The following is a 14,806-nucleotide window of genomic DNA, read 5'->3' as shown; positions in this document are numbered from 1 at the left end:
GTCAGTGCAAAAACAAAACTCCTCGTGGTCACCGAGGGAGATAAAGCTGCTACTTTACTACAGGGAGAGGACGGGTGTCGAGGGGAGGAAGGGAGAAGGGAGAGAGGGGGGAGAGGAGTGTTTCTGGGTGTGGAACAGACTGCCATCCTATCAAGGGGGAGTAGCAAGTTGTGGTGTTTTGATCAAGATCCAGCAGACGTTGGAGAAAAAGAGGGGAGAGAGAGAGAGAGAGAGAGAGAGAGAGAGAGAGAGAGAGAGAGCGACAGAGAAAGAGAGAGAGAAATACTTCCACCCACCTAACAGGGAGACACACTCATAAACAGCGGAGACACAGAGAGGGACTCAGAACTGCTGGAGGAGCACAGAGAGAGCACAAGGTGTCAGAGAGAGAGAGGAACACTTGACTTGAACACTAGAACACTTGAGTGGCTAACACAGTATTATACTAACACAGACACACACAGTGTACCTTAACACAGAGACACACACAGTGTACCTTAAAACACAGACACACACAGTGTACCTTAACATAGAGACACACACAATGTGCCTTCATTGAGGAGAAGTCTCACACTGACACACACTGAGTGACTAGCCTACACCTGAGAGCAGAGATATTTTACTTTCTCGAAAAAGGAGTCTTACACACAGACACTCTCTCTCACTCATACAGTACCTGTGCCCATCCTGAGAAGGGATATTGAACCCCAGAGAGAAGTGAGGGGGAAGGAGAAGGGGAGTGGATGGATGCCTTTTGTGAACTCAGTGGCCTGGATCCTCTATGGGTGAGTGCATGATGGACCTCATGTTCAAAAGTTCACTTGTTTGAGCAAGTACCTGTAGTCAACTGTTTGAAATCTATTTAGAATACAGTGCCTTCAGAAAGTGTTCACACCCCTTGACGTAAATGGATTTAATTGTCATTTTTGGTTAACGATCTACACAAAATACTATGTAATGTGGAAGTGGAAGAAAAATTCTAATATTGATTAAAAATGTATGACAAATAAAACCTTTGGCAGTGAGTCTTTTTGCGTAAGTCTTCAAGCTCTGTCAAGTTGGTTGTTGATCATTGCTAAAAAGCCATTTTCAAATCTTGCCATAGATTTTCAATCCGATTTAAGTCAAAATTGTAACTAGGCCACTCAGGAACATTCAATGTCATCTTGGTAAGCAACTCCAGTGTAGATTTGGCCTTGTGTTTTAGGTTATTGTCCTGTTGAAAGGTGCATTTGTCTCCCAGTGTCTGTTGGAAAGCAGACTGAACCAGGTTTTCTTCTAGGATGTTTCCTGTGCTTAGCTTTATTCCATTTATTTTTATCCTAACAAAACTCCCTGGTCCTTGACGATGATAAGCATACTCATAACATGATGCAGCAAAACGTGTGGGATGCATTTGCAGTTTGTTTTGGTTATGTTTCAGATTATTTTGTGCCCAATAGATATCAATGGTAAATAATGTATTGTGTCATTTGGTCTCGCTTTTACAATAAATAACAATGGAAAATGTGGATGCTACCATGATTACGGATAATCCTGAATGAATCATGAATAATGATGAGTGAGAAAGTTACAGAGGCATACATATCATACCCCCCAAAAATGCTAACCTTCCCTATTATTGGTAATGGTGAGAGGTTAGCAAAGTCTTCATGGGTCCAAAACGACTCATTCCAAAATGGACCTGGGGATTTCCCACCCATATCCGATATGCATAAATACAGATTCATTCCAAAGTGACCCGAGGAAAACTAAACCCTTTCCGTATAGACCTGGTATAATCCTGAACAGGTCCGATCCGAGTGATGGGAGCAGCAGAAAAGTCCTTTGTTAAGCTAATTTATTAACCAGAGCTGATAAAGTGCGAGAGGAGGGAGAGAGAGGTGCCGCTCTACTAGGCAGGGGAGGGGCCTTACTGTGAGCGAGTGACACAGGGAGCAGGGAGTGAGAGACGAGAGACGGCAACCAACAAGCCCGACTCGCACTATAGTAGACTAATAGCTGCCATAGCTAGGTTATTTATCATCCAACATGATGATGTAGTACCTGTCTTGACTGCATCAAACCAGGAGAAGCTATTAAAGCTAACTAACTTTAGCTAGCTAGGCTAATTGAGGCTGCAGTGCACACGCTTTCTCATCCTACAGTTACAAATAACAACAACTCCTTTCAGAATACTAAGCAGAAGTCTACATGTTGGTTCTTGGTCGTTGTAGCATGTCCTTCTCCTTTAACTTTAAAATTCCATCATTTTAATTCCATCTTCCATTGATTAGATATCTCCTAACTTTTGCCACACACAGAGGCTCTATGACTGTAGCCTATTGCCGCTTTGCTGACTTATGATTGGCCAACAACAACAAGCTACACGCTCCTCTCTCTCTCTCTCTCTCTCTCATCCACCTACCCGAAACCCGTGACAATCATATCAGAGCCGACCCAGACCCGTGACATAATTTAGAATTCTGGATCCGGGACCCGCTCGTGTCTCAGGTATTCGGATACAGGTGGATAGCATGTCTTGGGAGTATGATCTTTGTCTTTGGGGTATGATCTAAAGCTTCCTTGGCGTGCACATCACTGACAACCTGAAATGGTCCATACACACAGAGTGGTGAAGAAAGTGTAGAAGAAAGCGCAACAACCTCAGGAGGCTGAAGAAATTCTACAGATGTACCATTGAGAGCCTCCTGTCGGGCTATCGCCTCATGGTACGGCAATTGCTCCGTCCGCAACTGTATGGCTCTCCAGAGGGGCACACTGCCTGCCGGGGGACACTGCCTGCCCTCCAGGACATCTACAGCCCTCGGTGTCACAAGAAGGCCAAGAAGATCATCTAGGACCTCAGCCATCCGAGCTACAGCCTGTTCACCCCGCTACCATCTAGAAGGCGAGGTCAGTACAGGTGCATTAAAGCTGGGACCAAGAGAATGAAAAACAGCTTCTCCAGGCCATCAGACTGTTAAATAGTCACAACTAGCCGGCTCCCACCCAGTACTCTACTTTGCACCTTATAGACAGTTGCTCTATGTACATAGTGCTGTCATATGTATATAGTCATTGAATCCTATATAACTACTGCTATACACACCTTTTCTGTTCATATACTGTCCATACGGTCTATACACACCATTTCGGACTCTGACATTGCTCGTTCTGATATTTTTGGGATTTGTGTGTATTGTTTTGTGCTGTTAGGTATTACTGTACTGTTGGAGCTAGAAACATAAGCATTTCAACACCATCCAGTCACTGCAGCAATGTTCCAACATCTAGTGGAAAGCCTTCCCAGAAGAGTAATGAATATATAGAGTATCATTGTATGCCGTAGCGTTAAGATTTCCCTTCGCTGGAACTAAGGGGCCTAGCCAGAACCATAAAAATCAGCCCCAGACCATTATTCCTCTTCCACCAAAATTTACAGTTGGCCCTATGCATTGGGGCAGGTAGCGTTCTCCTGGCATCCGCCAAACCCAGATTCGTCCGTTACACTGCCAGATGGTGAAGCGTGATTCATCACTCAAGAGAACGCGTTTCCACTGCTCCAGAGTCCAATGTTGGCTTACTTTACACCACTCCAGCCGACGCTTGGCATTGCGCATGGTGATCTTAGGGTCGTGTGCCACTGCTCGGCCATGGAAACCCATTTCATGAAGCTCCCGACGAATAGTTGACGTTGCTTCCAGAGGCAGTTTGGAACTCGGTAGTGAGTGTTGTAACTGAGGACAGATGATTTTTATGCGCTACATGCTGCAGCACACAGCGGTCCAGTTCTGGGAGCTTGTGTGGCCTACCACTTCACGGCTGATGAGCCGTTGTTGCTCCTAGACGTTTTCACTTCACAATAACAGCACTTTCAGTTGGCAGCTTTAGCAGGGCAGAAATGTTATGAACTGACTTGTTGGACGGTGCCACATGGGATAGTCACTGTGCTCTTCAGTAAGGCCATTCCACTGTCAATGTTTGTCTATGGAGATTGCATGGCTGTGTGCTTGATTTTATACACCTGTCAGCAACGGGTGTGGCTGAAATAGCCAAATCCACTCATTTGAAGCGATGTACACATACTTTTGTACATATAGTGTATCATGCAATTATTGTGGCAGGACTATGTATTGTTCTGCAGGGATAAATGCATCTTGGCAGAGTAGTGTGTATGTATGTATGTAATGTACTGTGTAGGATTGTCTTTTTTACTAACGTTCTGCCAATTTTCTATAAGGTGCTCATTGGTGGTTGACTTTATTGTCCTGAAAGAGTTCAGTTCAAACTGTCCCAGCATGCACACGTTGACACATTTAAACCTACAGGGCGTAGAGTAAGTTCAGAGTTCAGGCATACGTTTCCGAAAGTTCACTTTCAAAGTTAGGTTACTGAAGACTTTCCAGGTAGACTTTTCTGTGGTACAAGGAAGGTACAGTTGCACAGTATGCATTGACCTTTCTCAAATTACATTAGAGCCATAGGCACCTATGTAAGTGCACATAGGGCACATAGGCAGACTGGAATAATCCTTGCCAAGAAAGACCTTAGGCTACGAGGTTCCAATATCCACACTAGCATACCACTTAATGAAGAAATCAATGTATTGGACATGCATTCTAATCTAAGTAGAATGATAGCATGGATAGTGACACCACGCTAAGCACGAGAATTGGAGTCTCAAAGAGTGTAAGCATCCTATGTGATGCTACGTAGGTAATGTAAGGATATCTGGGAATATCAGGTACAGCAAAGCATGTGGATCAATCAGTATGTGGACAGCTGCCGGTAATCCCTAATAGTACGCATAGGAGCAAAGCTCCACATTCTGTATCTTGATTCAAAAAATGTGAGAATGGCCCTGATCCAGCTAGAAAGCCATTAGTCAATCCCCCTGTCCTCTCTCTCTCTCTCTCTCTACCCCCTCCCTCCCCTCTTTCTCTCTCACTCAGACCTGCTATTCACATGCCAGACAAATTCAGATACACACTATCGTTGATGTAAGTGTACTTTTATTAGAAAATTGGAGAATGGCATTGATCCAGGAAGAGAGGTATCGGTCAATCGCCTGTCATCACTCGCTCTCTGTCTCTGTACCTCTCTCGCTCTCTTCCTGTGTCATTCTCTCTATTCCCCCTCTCTTTTTCTTTCTCTTTCTCTCTTTCACACACCTGATATTCACATATCAGTCTTATTCAGGAATAGACATGCAAACACTAATTGAAATTTCATCCATAGAACAGTCTGCTACTTCTAGAACAATCTGCTACCAAGTAACATGCCATAACCGTTATATTGCCAGAAAAAACATGGCCATTATCAGTCGATGTACCTTCAGAGCTCACCAATCTAACTATATACAAAGGTGGCTGACCTAAAATCTTGTGCCAGCAGCCTCTTTAACAAAGTTCCCAACGTGGGACAAGACATAAAACAGAATGTTGTGAATAGGAGAACTCTGGAACATCCAAATGAAACATTTTACAGAAGGTGAAACATAGAATAGATAACGGATATGTAGCAATTCTATGGCAACGTATGTCCCGGGGCCCAGGGCCCTTCAGAGTAGTGCGGCTACATCAACAACATAATCTTACTTTGGTAACAGTTCTGGTCAAAGAGCTGAAAGGTGAAAAGATAATTGTTTCATCCCCTATCAATCAAATGTTATTATCTTGCATTGTGAATAAAGACAATTTGACGTAGAGAATCCTGCATTCAGCAAGAGAGGTGTGGTTCAGAGAACACCTACTCTGCAAACTGGAGGGATTGTATTGAAACCCTGCAATTCAACATGTTTTGAAAACATTATTTTAAATCAAAACTACTCTGCAATTTGGGAGACGTGACAAAGGCAGTGATGAACCGTCCTGTCGAGACAATTACAACATTCTCTAAATGACAATGAACAGATCCAATTTAGCTGACACATTCACTCCGTATGCCAAATGGTTGAGATCTTTGGACACATTTATGCTTGCAGTGATGTAAAGTATTACAGTGAAGAATTGAATGATATCAAAAAGGAATCAGAATGTATCATTTCTCTCAGATAACTGAAAGGTGCACAACACAGTCCATGCAGGCTCTCTCTCCTCAGTTCACATCACTACGTTTGATAGGTAAAAATAGACCTTCCGTTTCCATCCAAACCAAGGTCTGGAAGAAGCTTCTGTAGCCAATTCAGAAAACGCTGAGCATGGTGACCAAGAAAAAGCTATTGAGTTTGTTTGACAACTTACGATTCTTATATAAAAGTTGTAAAAGTGTTTGTTCGCAGGCCTAAATTGGAGCCAAGGAGAGACTGTGAAAAAGACTCCCACTCATTGAGTCAATAGCCATCTTCAGAAGAATACCTGTTACACTGACAAAATATTCAGTAGGTGGATGAATTTCCTCACACATGATCTGGAGTATTTTATGTAGTAGGAGCAGAATTTCCTCTTGTGGGATGGATAAACTTAACTGAAATTAATAACACATTTGTTAGTATAGTAACACATTTGGTGTTGCTGTTGCGTAATGAACCAACATGCAGCTGTTATGAATTGTGGTTCCTCTCCCTTATGCCCTTTGGAGTCTGCCTTGCCCAGCTGCTACAAGCTGCTGTGTGTGTGTGTGTGTATGATTCACAATGTTGCATTGCCGCCGCTCAACAAGTCCAGCCGACCGTAGTAGTTAAACCCACTTCCTCTCGCGACTCTGCAGGCACCTCTAGCTCCTCCAAACTGCAGCCAGACACCCAGCCCCTTGTTAGAGGGCTTAGAGGTGATAAACAGGGAGAGGTGAGAGTACAACAGAGCACTTAGAGGCTAAGAGTATTTTGGTGCTTTTTACAGTCAGACTTCCTTCCTTTTCAGCCCACCGTCGCCGGGGGCTGCAGGCTTGCATGATGCAATCTGGAAATGTGGATTTGGCAACTTCGGCCAACAGTACACACTTCAGTCGGCACAAACAGAATACATCCCACTGTCGTCTAAGTGGGTTTGTATCGTCATCATGTACTGTAATATTTTGACTGACTTCGCCCTTCCAAAGGGGAAAGTTTTTAAACGTGGTGGAGCCGTGGGTTAAAATATTCCAGGACTGACTCAGCTCTGTAGAAAAAAAAGACGAAAAACTCCCAAGCTCCAACCATCCAACCAACGCGCACAGATTATGTTGACTTGCTGTGGTTTCACTCTCCATTGCCTAGATACACAGACCGGGACATTATACCGTAACCAGCGTCCAGTTTCTCTGGACTGGCCCTCAGCCCTGCTTCAAGCAGTTCATTTAACAATCATTGCCCTCAATAATCTCTCACTAGGCTAATACCCTGACAGAAGTAAACTGTTAGACTGATATATCAAGTTGACGTTCCTCAAGTTGACAGTACAGTAGGCGAAGCTTGGAGGAAAATTGGTTGAGTTGTATTTATTTGAACACAGCCAATTCGGAGGCTGAATGAGAAATTCTGTACCTAAAATGAACTCATCAGAACAATGAACAATACTCCATTTCATAAATGTAAATCTGTATTGAATCAAGAAAGAAATTACTTCTACTCAGTGCAGAGAATGGTGCAGAAACCTACTCCTCCGCTCTCTACCATCCTAATTTTACACTGCATATTAACTGGTCTATCTTTGTCTTTTCCAGGACTGGAATCGAACGTGGTACACGGACAAACCGGACCTGACAGAGTGCTTCCAGAACACGGTGCTGGTCTGGTTCCCGTGCGTCTACCTCTGGCTGTTGGCGCCCTTCTACGCCCTCAAACTCTACTGCCATGACTGTGGATGCATCCGAATCTCCACTCTCTGCACTGCCAAGACGGTGAGCCAACCCATAGAATCCCAATATGGTCAGCGGTCGGTCCAATGATCACAGAACAGTGACTTGAATTGTACATTCTAGTCATTCTATCTCTATGAGCCAAACCAGCCTGAGTTTATAAGCACATCCAGTGACTTGCAGATGCAGGGTACAAAAAGTAAAGTCATGAAAGAAAAATAGATGCCCAGTACCCACACACTGCTGGATGCGCCTGTAGTGTTATTCGGTGAAACGTTTCAACCCGAAAGTACAACCAGCCTGCACCAACCAGTCCTCAGCCTTAAGACCAGCCTTAAACCAAACCGCAAGAGTAGACATGGCATGGCCATTAACATTACACAAGACCAGGCGAGTGTTCGAGTGCACCAACCATATCTGCCATAGGAGGGGATATCAGTGGGGAAAAGCCTTGAAGGTTTAGAGAGTACTCAAGAAAGCATGGAGAGTTTACAGGACGAACGTAAGAGTTTACAGGACAAACGTAAGAGTTTACAGGACGAACGTAAGAGTTTACAGGACGAACGTAAGAGTTTACAGGACGAACGTAAGAGTTTACAGGACGAACGTAAGAGTTTATAGGACGAACGTAAGAGTTTACAGGACGAACGTAAGAGTTTACAGGACGAACGTAAGAGTTTACAGGACGAACGTAAGAGTTTACAGGACGAACGTAAGGACGAACGTAAGAGTTTACAGGACAAACGTAGAGTTTACAGGAAACATAAGAGTTTACAGAGTAAGAGTTTACAGGACAAACGTAAGAGTTTACAGGACGAACGTAAGAGTTTACAGGACGAACGTAAGAGTTTACAGGACAAACGTAAGAGTTTACAGGACAAACGTAAGAGTTTACAGGACGAACGTAAGGACGAACGTAAGAGTTTACAGGACAAACGTAAGAGTTTACAGGACGAACGTAAGAGTTTATAGGACGAACGTAAGAGTTTATAGGATGGCTTACATGGCACTCCAAGAGGGTTACATGTACATTTAAATGTATTGGTCCCTTCTCACTTTCCACTGTTATGTTCCATGTGGTTGTACTTCAGTCTGTATAAAGTATATAAAATACTTACAATATGGAGACATGCAACTTGACAATATAGATTGACAGTTCCAGTCTCTTTAGAGTCCAGATTGTCATTTAGGTGCTAAAGATGCATGTTTCTGGTTTCCCCAGTAAACAAAACGTTTGAATCAATCACAATGACAGTACTGTAGACCTCACTCTGCTTCCCTCCCTGTGTCTGTCCATCCTCCAGGTGCTGGGGTTCCTCCTGGCCTCATTTGGCTTCGTGGAGTTCTTCTACATTCTTCTGGAGAGGAGTCATGAGATCCAAAACCACATGGTCTTCCTCCTCAGTCCCATCATACGCAGCTTGACTGTGGTAAGTACTGTAACCATCAGCCAATGTCTTTGTCTCAGCTTCTTTCTTCACGATTGCTCTCTCTCTATCTACTGTTTATGTCTCAGTATCTGCTGTTGACTTCTCTTTCCTGACAGTAGATCCTGGGGGTTGCTTTCCCCCCCTACCTTTATTTAAGCAGGTGACAAACATGATATATATTTTTAATGCACCGCCAGGATCTGCTGTCAAGGAAGATAAGTCAAGAGGCGATACTGAGACATAGTAGATGGAGAGAGCAATTGTGAACAAAGAGGCTTCCCTGACAGCAGATCCTGGGGGTGCATGCGTATAGCAGCAGTTTGAGTCGTTTACTCCTGATTTACTCTTAGAGAGGGCAGGGGCTAAGTAAAGCACTCCATGACCTCTGTCAATAAACACTGTGACAATGTAACGGCGTTCTTCGTTTGTGGAAAGAGAGTCGGACCGAAATGCAGCGTGTTGGTTACTCATGACTTTAATGAATGAAATGCGGTACATGAAATAACTCAGAATACAAAACAACAAACAGAACGTGAAACTAATTACAGCCTATCTGGTGACTACAACACAGAGACAGGAACAAACACCCACGAAATACCAAGCGAAACTCAGGCTGCCTAAATACGGTTCCCAATCAGAGACAACGAAAGCACCTGACTCTAATTGAGAATCGCCTCAGGCAGCCAAGCCTATACCACACCCCTAATCAGCCGCAATCCCAAATAATACAAACCCCAATACGAAACATAACATATGTCCCATGTCACACCCTGGCCTACCCAAACATATGACAAAAACACAAAATACAATGACCAAGGCGTGACAGACAATTTTTACAATGATTACAAAGACATACTGTACTCTACTCTCAAATCATCCTCCCCACTGATTTACAGTACTGGGATCAGGCTGAGAAGAACGTCGGTGGAGAGCAGTGCAGTGCACTATGGGAGGTCCAGCTAGATAGAATAAAGTCCTGTTTACTACTGTGTGAGGGGGTATAACGTCAGATTTAAGACAAAGGCAGAGGTGCAAGGGGTTGGAATAGAGGGAGGAGCGGAGGAGGCCGGATGTAGGGCAGTGTGCCTCCTGTAGCTGACTCACAGAGCCATGACCCCCCCCTACCCATAACTCCCCTCTCCCTCAGAGGCCGAACACAAGTGCTGCACAGACTCAGTCCCTCCAAATCAGACAGTCTGGCCCACCTGTGGTCACCTCAGACTCTTAGGTCAATATCAGCAACTGTTTGGGTGAAGAAATACTGAATGCATCTCTTGTACCAGGTACACAAGGCATCCATTTTTAAAAAGGTCACTTTTTTATCACATTAGGGACCCGGATTTGAAATCCAAGACCTTGCTACAGTTAACCAGCCATGATATTTACAGTTGATTGGTTGGTTGCTATATAAATAAAAAGCCAAGGCCAATAATTTTCTGGACATAGAACCATAATGGCAGCCACCACCCTCTGGTTTCCCATACGTAAAGCTAAGGAACACTGTGTCCAAAATAAACGTTATTTTGCTTGTTTCTCGTCCTCATCGACCCATATACAGTCAATGTATGGGAATGTAATTTTTTTCACCAGACTCACCCCGGTTCGTGGTCATGGTTACTCTCCCTTCCTACCATGAGAGCTGCTTGCAAGGCACGCCATCTGCTGTAATCAGCGACACCATGACGCAGAGTTATTTTTCCACCCCAATTCCCCAGACTTCCAGTATAATTACTAGGTAGGGAATTGAGTTAGGTTTTAGTTTAGTAATGGACTTAGTTCTACCCACTGACTTCCATTTAAGGAAATGGGTTCCTCTCAGAAGGGAATGACCATTTCTTGCTTGCAATGTGGTTAGTTAGGCAACAGGCCAAGCAGCATAGAAACTGGGAAATGAACCTGACATCCAACCACACAGCATAGATATTTTTCTATACAGTGTTTCTACCTAGCCTGGTCCCAGATAAGTTTGTGCTGTCTTGCCACACTACAACCTTTATGAGTTGTCAAGGTAAATATTAGGCTGGAAGCAGTTTATTTGCCTGCAATGTGGCTAGTCAGACAATAGGCTTAGAAACTGAAATTAACCCAACAATCACCATATTTATCTCTACTCTATAGCATACAAAAAGTGTTTCTATGGTGTTGTTGATCTATCAAACGTTAAATAATCATGGCTGGTTGCTTAAAAACAGGACAGTTTTTAAGATCTGATGGAACCAGTATGGTATCTATTATGCAACTCTATAACCACAACTCTCCTTTTAGTGATGAGCTGGCGAGGCTAGATGACTTCTCAACTTGACCAAACTACCGACAGTCAGAGATAATTACAGCCAAAACACAGTCCGTGGAAAGACAAGGCATTTTTCGGATAGACAGTGATGCCCCAAAACATGGAATCAGTCCTGTTTTATCTACTTATTTTACTAAACATTTATTTAACCAGGCAAGTCAGTTAAGAATGTTATTTTATTTACAATGACAGCCTGTATTCGAACAAATAAAATAAATATAGTGCAATTAAGGCAAAAGGCAATGCATGGATGGAGGGATGGAAGGAAGGAGGGGTGGAGGGCATAGTACCATACATCTGTTGTTTTATTGAAGGAAGTCAGCAGGATAAAAGCTGCTTCTGTGGTCAGGGAAATCCCAATATAACCTCTTTCTCCAAAACCAACAAAAGCCAAATCCAATCCTTACAAATATTTTATATTTTCTATCAGAGACTACTGGGAATGACAGTGAATGCTGATACAAAGGATTTATTGAGTGATTCATTTACATCTTCAAAGTAATAGTTGTTGAGTTTCAAAGTAGACTCGCTTGCCAGTCCTCAGTCAGGGGTCTCTCCTTTCAAAACACTCGCTTGACTTTCACAATCCGTTGTAATGCAAGTCATACTAATCTCACTCTCACTCACTGTCGCACTCTCTCTCCCACTCTCAATTCAATTCAATTCAATTCAATTCAATTCAAGGGCTTTATTGGCATGGGAAACATGTGTTAACATTGCCAAAGCAAGTGAGGTAGACAACATACAAAGTGAATATATAAAGTGAAAAACAACAAAAATTAACAGTAAACATTACACATACAGAAGTTTCAAAACAGTAAAGACATTACAAATGTCATATTATATATATATATATACAATGTACAAATAGTTAAAGGACACAAGATAAAATAAATAAGCATAAATATGGGTTGTATTTACAATGGTGTTTGTTCTTCACTGGTTGCCCTTTTCTCGTGGCAACAGGTCACAAATCTTGCTGCTGTGATGGCACACTGTGGAATTTCACCCAGTAGATATGGGAGTTTTTCAAAATTGGATTTGTTTTCGAATTCTTTGTGGATCTGTGTAATCTGGGGGAAATATGTCTCTCTAATATGGTCATACATTGGGCAGGAGGTTAGGAAGTGCAGCTCAGTTTCCACCTCATTTTGTGGGCAGTGAGCACATAGCCTGTCTTCTCTTGAGAGCCATGTCTGCCTACGGCGGCCTTTCTCAATAGCAAGGCTATGCTCACTGAGTCTGTACATAGTCAAAGCTTTCCTTAATTTTGGGTCAGTCACAGTGGTCAGGTATTCTGCCGCTGTGTACTCTCTGTGTAGGGCCAAATAGCATTCTAGTTTGCTCTGTTTTTTTGTTAATTCTTTCCAATGTGTTAAGTAATTATCTTTTTGTTTTCTCATGATTTGGTTGGGTCTAATTGTGCTCTCTCCTCAGGTCCTGGCCATATGCATCATCCAGTTGGAGAGGATACGAGGCTGTCGTTCCTCCGTCTTCCTCTTCCTGTTCTGGGTCCTGGCGGTGGTGTGTTCCCTGGTGCCCCTACGGGCAAAGATCCAGCTGGTTATGTACGAGGTACGGTGGTAGTAGAACATGACTTTATTCTCCATGGTCTATGGGAGAAGTAGCAGGTGTGATGACACAGGCACTAACCTACTCAGTGTCTGCATGACTGATGTTACAAGTAGTCAAGATTATTCTCACACGCTATGTGAATGTAGGTTAATAGAGAATCCTGTCAAAACAGTCATGACACACAGTAATTTTGTATCGTAGGAAACAATTTACTTGGATGAATATGCTACGCCTACATCCTGACTGTTATGTCTGCTTAGGTTTGCACTCAGTGACCCCGCAGAACCAGTTTGTCTGAAGGGTTGTCTAGGGTCTAGGGTTGTCTACCCATAGTCTAGATTTAGAGACTAGAGAGTGCATTGCTTGATATAGATATGCTGTTGTACCTGCAATGCTTTATTCGTAACTCCACAAAATTAACCAAGGGTTTTCTAGTCTAGACTTAGCATGACTTGGGTATAAATGCATTGCCTCCCCAAAGTCGACAGAGGAAACCCTGCAGTGTTGGTCGGGCGGATGACAGACACTGCCAACTCTCATCTCCCTTGTCTCCCTAAAGCCTCTGTAGATTTCTAGACTCCCCTCCTCTCATACGGTGTCTCTTCCTTACAGACACTGCAATCATTGTCCTCGTATTTGTCAAAGCGGTAACAGCATTCGTGTTTTTAGAAACACACACATCCATATCACATCCTTATCGCCTCCAGTATGACATTACCACACGTAGTGTTTAGGCCAGCGGTAATGACAGGTCTGAGGTAAAACCGATAGTGATGGTGAGACAACCCAACATGGCAGCCCAGGGTCAGACCAGAGGCACGTCAACACCACTTTTAAAGGCAGGAACAGCCAGCAAACACCTACGGGGACCAACCTACTGGGAAATACAGTATTTGTATTATCCACTCAACACAGTCACATACTCCGGGAGAACAAAACATTAAGAACACCTTCCTAATATTGAGTTGCAACCCCTTGTTCCCTCAGAACAGCCTCAATACATCGGCACACGGTGTTGAAAGCGTTCCACAGGGATGCTGGCCCATGTTGACTCCAATGCTTCCCATAATTGTGTCAAGTTGGCTGGATGTCCTTTGGGTGGTGGACCATTCTTGATATAGACTAGAAACTGTTGAGCGTGAAAAACCCTGATTGGATTTAACAGGTGACATCAATAAGGGATCATAGCTTTTCACCTGGTTAGTCTGTCACGGAAAGAGCATGTTTTGTACACTAGTGTATAGACGGACACATTTTCAAACGTGCACACACGTGGCCACCACCAGCACTGATCATATGGACAAACTCAGAGAAGAACTTTGAGACAGCTCTTCTGGTAGACTAGCAACAACATTAGAAGAGAGTTCCTGTATCTCAACATGAGACATTTCACTGCAACGGTAAAAGCTCTGAGTGTACGGAGTTCATGTTTAGTTTGGTTTTGCAGACCCAATTCCCTCGGCTCGTTGGTCAGACCAACTGACCTATGTTTACAGGCATATATTACCACCCACTCCTAGCTCCATACCATCCTGACCCTGTTTTCACTATGCGGCCAGATCTAGTTTGTTCTCCCCATCTGCACTCTGGGCGCAACATAGGGTGAGGTTGTCATCAACAACTACAGGAAACGGAGGGACGAATATTCCCCCATTCACATGGGCTGTAGTGGAGCGGGTCGAGAGCTTCCAAGTTCCTCTGTGTCCACATCACTAAGGACCTATCATGGTCCAAACACAATAACACAGTC

The 14,806-nt window shown here is 43.5% G+C and overlaps 1 protein-coding gene across 1 annotated transcript in view; it reads left to right on the top strand.

Annotated features, from left to right (window-relative positions):
- Window positions 1-324: 324 nt before the first annotated feature.
- Window positions 325-14,806, top strand: part of LOC115142413 (multidrug resistance-associated protein 1-like) — a 40,260-nt gene continuing 25,778 nt past the window's right edge. The window contains 4 exon segments of the mRNA XM_065001467.1: window positions 325-785; window positions 7,624-7,800; window positions 9,063-9,188; window positions 12,919-13,056. Coding sequence (XP_064857539.1) covers window positions 744-785; window positions 7,624-7,800; window positions 9,063-9,188; window positions 12,919-13,056 — 483 coding nt within the window. The 5' untranslated portion in view covers window positions 325-743.

The sequence above is a fragment of the Oncorhynchus nerka genome, linkage group LG15 (genome assembly GCF_034236695.1).
Source record: "Oncorhynchus nerka isolate Pitt River linkage group LG15, Oner_Uvic_2.0, whole genome shotgun sequence".
NCBI classification, from domain to species: Eukaryota; Metazoa; Chordata; class Actinopteri; order Salmoniformes; family Salmonidae; genus Oncorhynchus; species Oncorhynchus nerka.
This window is presented reverse-complemented; position numbering and strand designations above follow the sequence as displayed.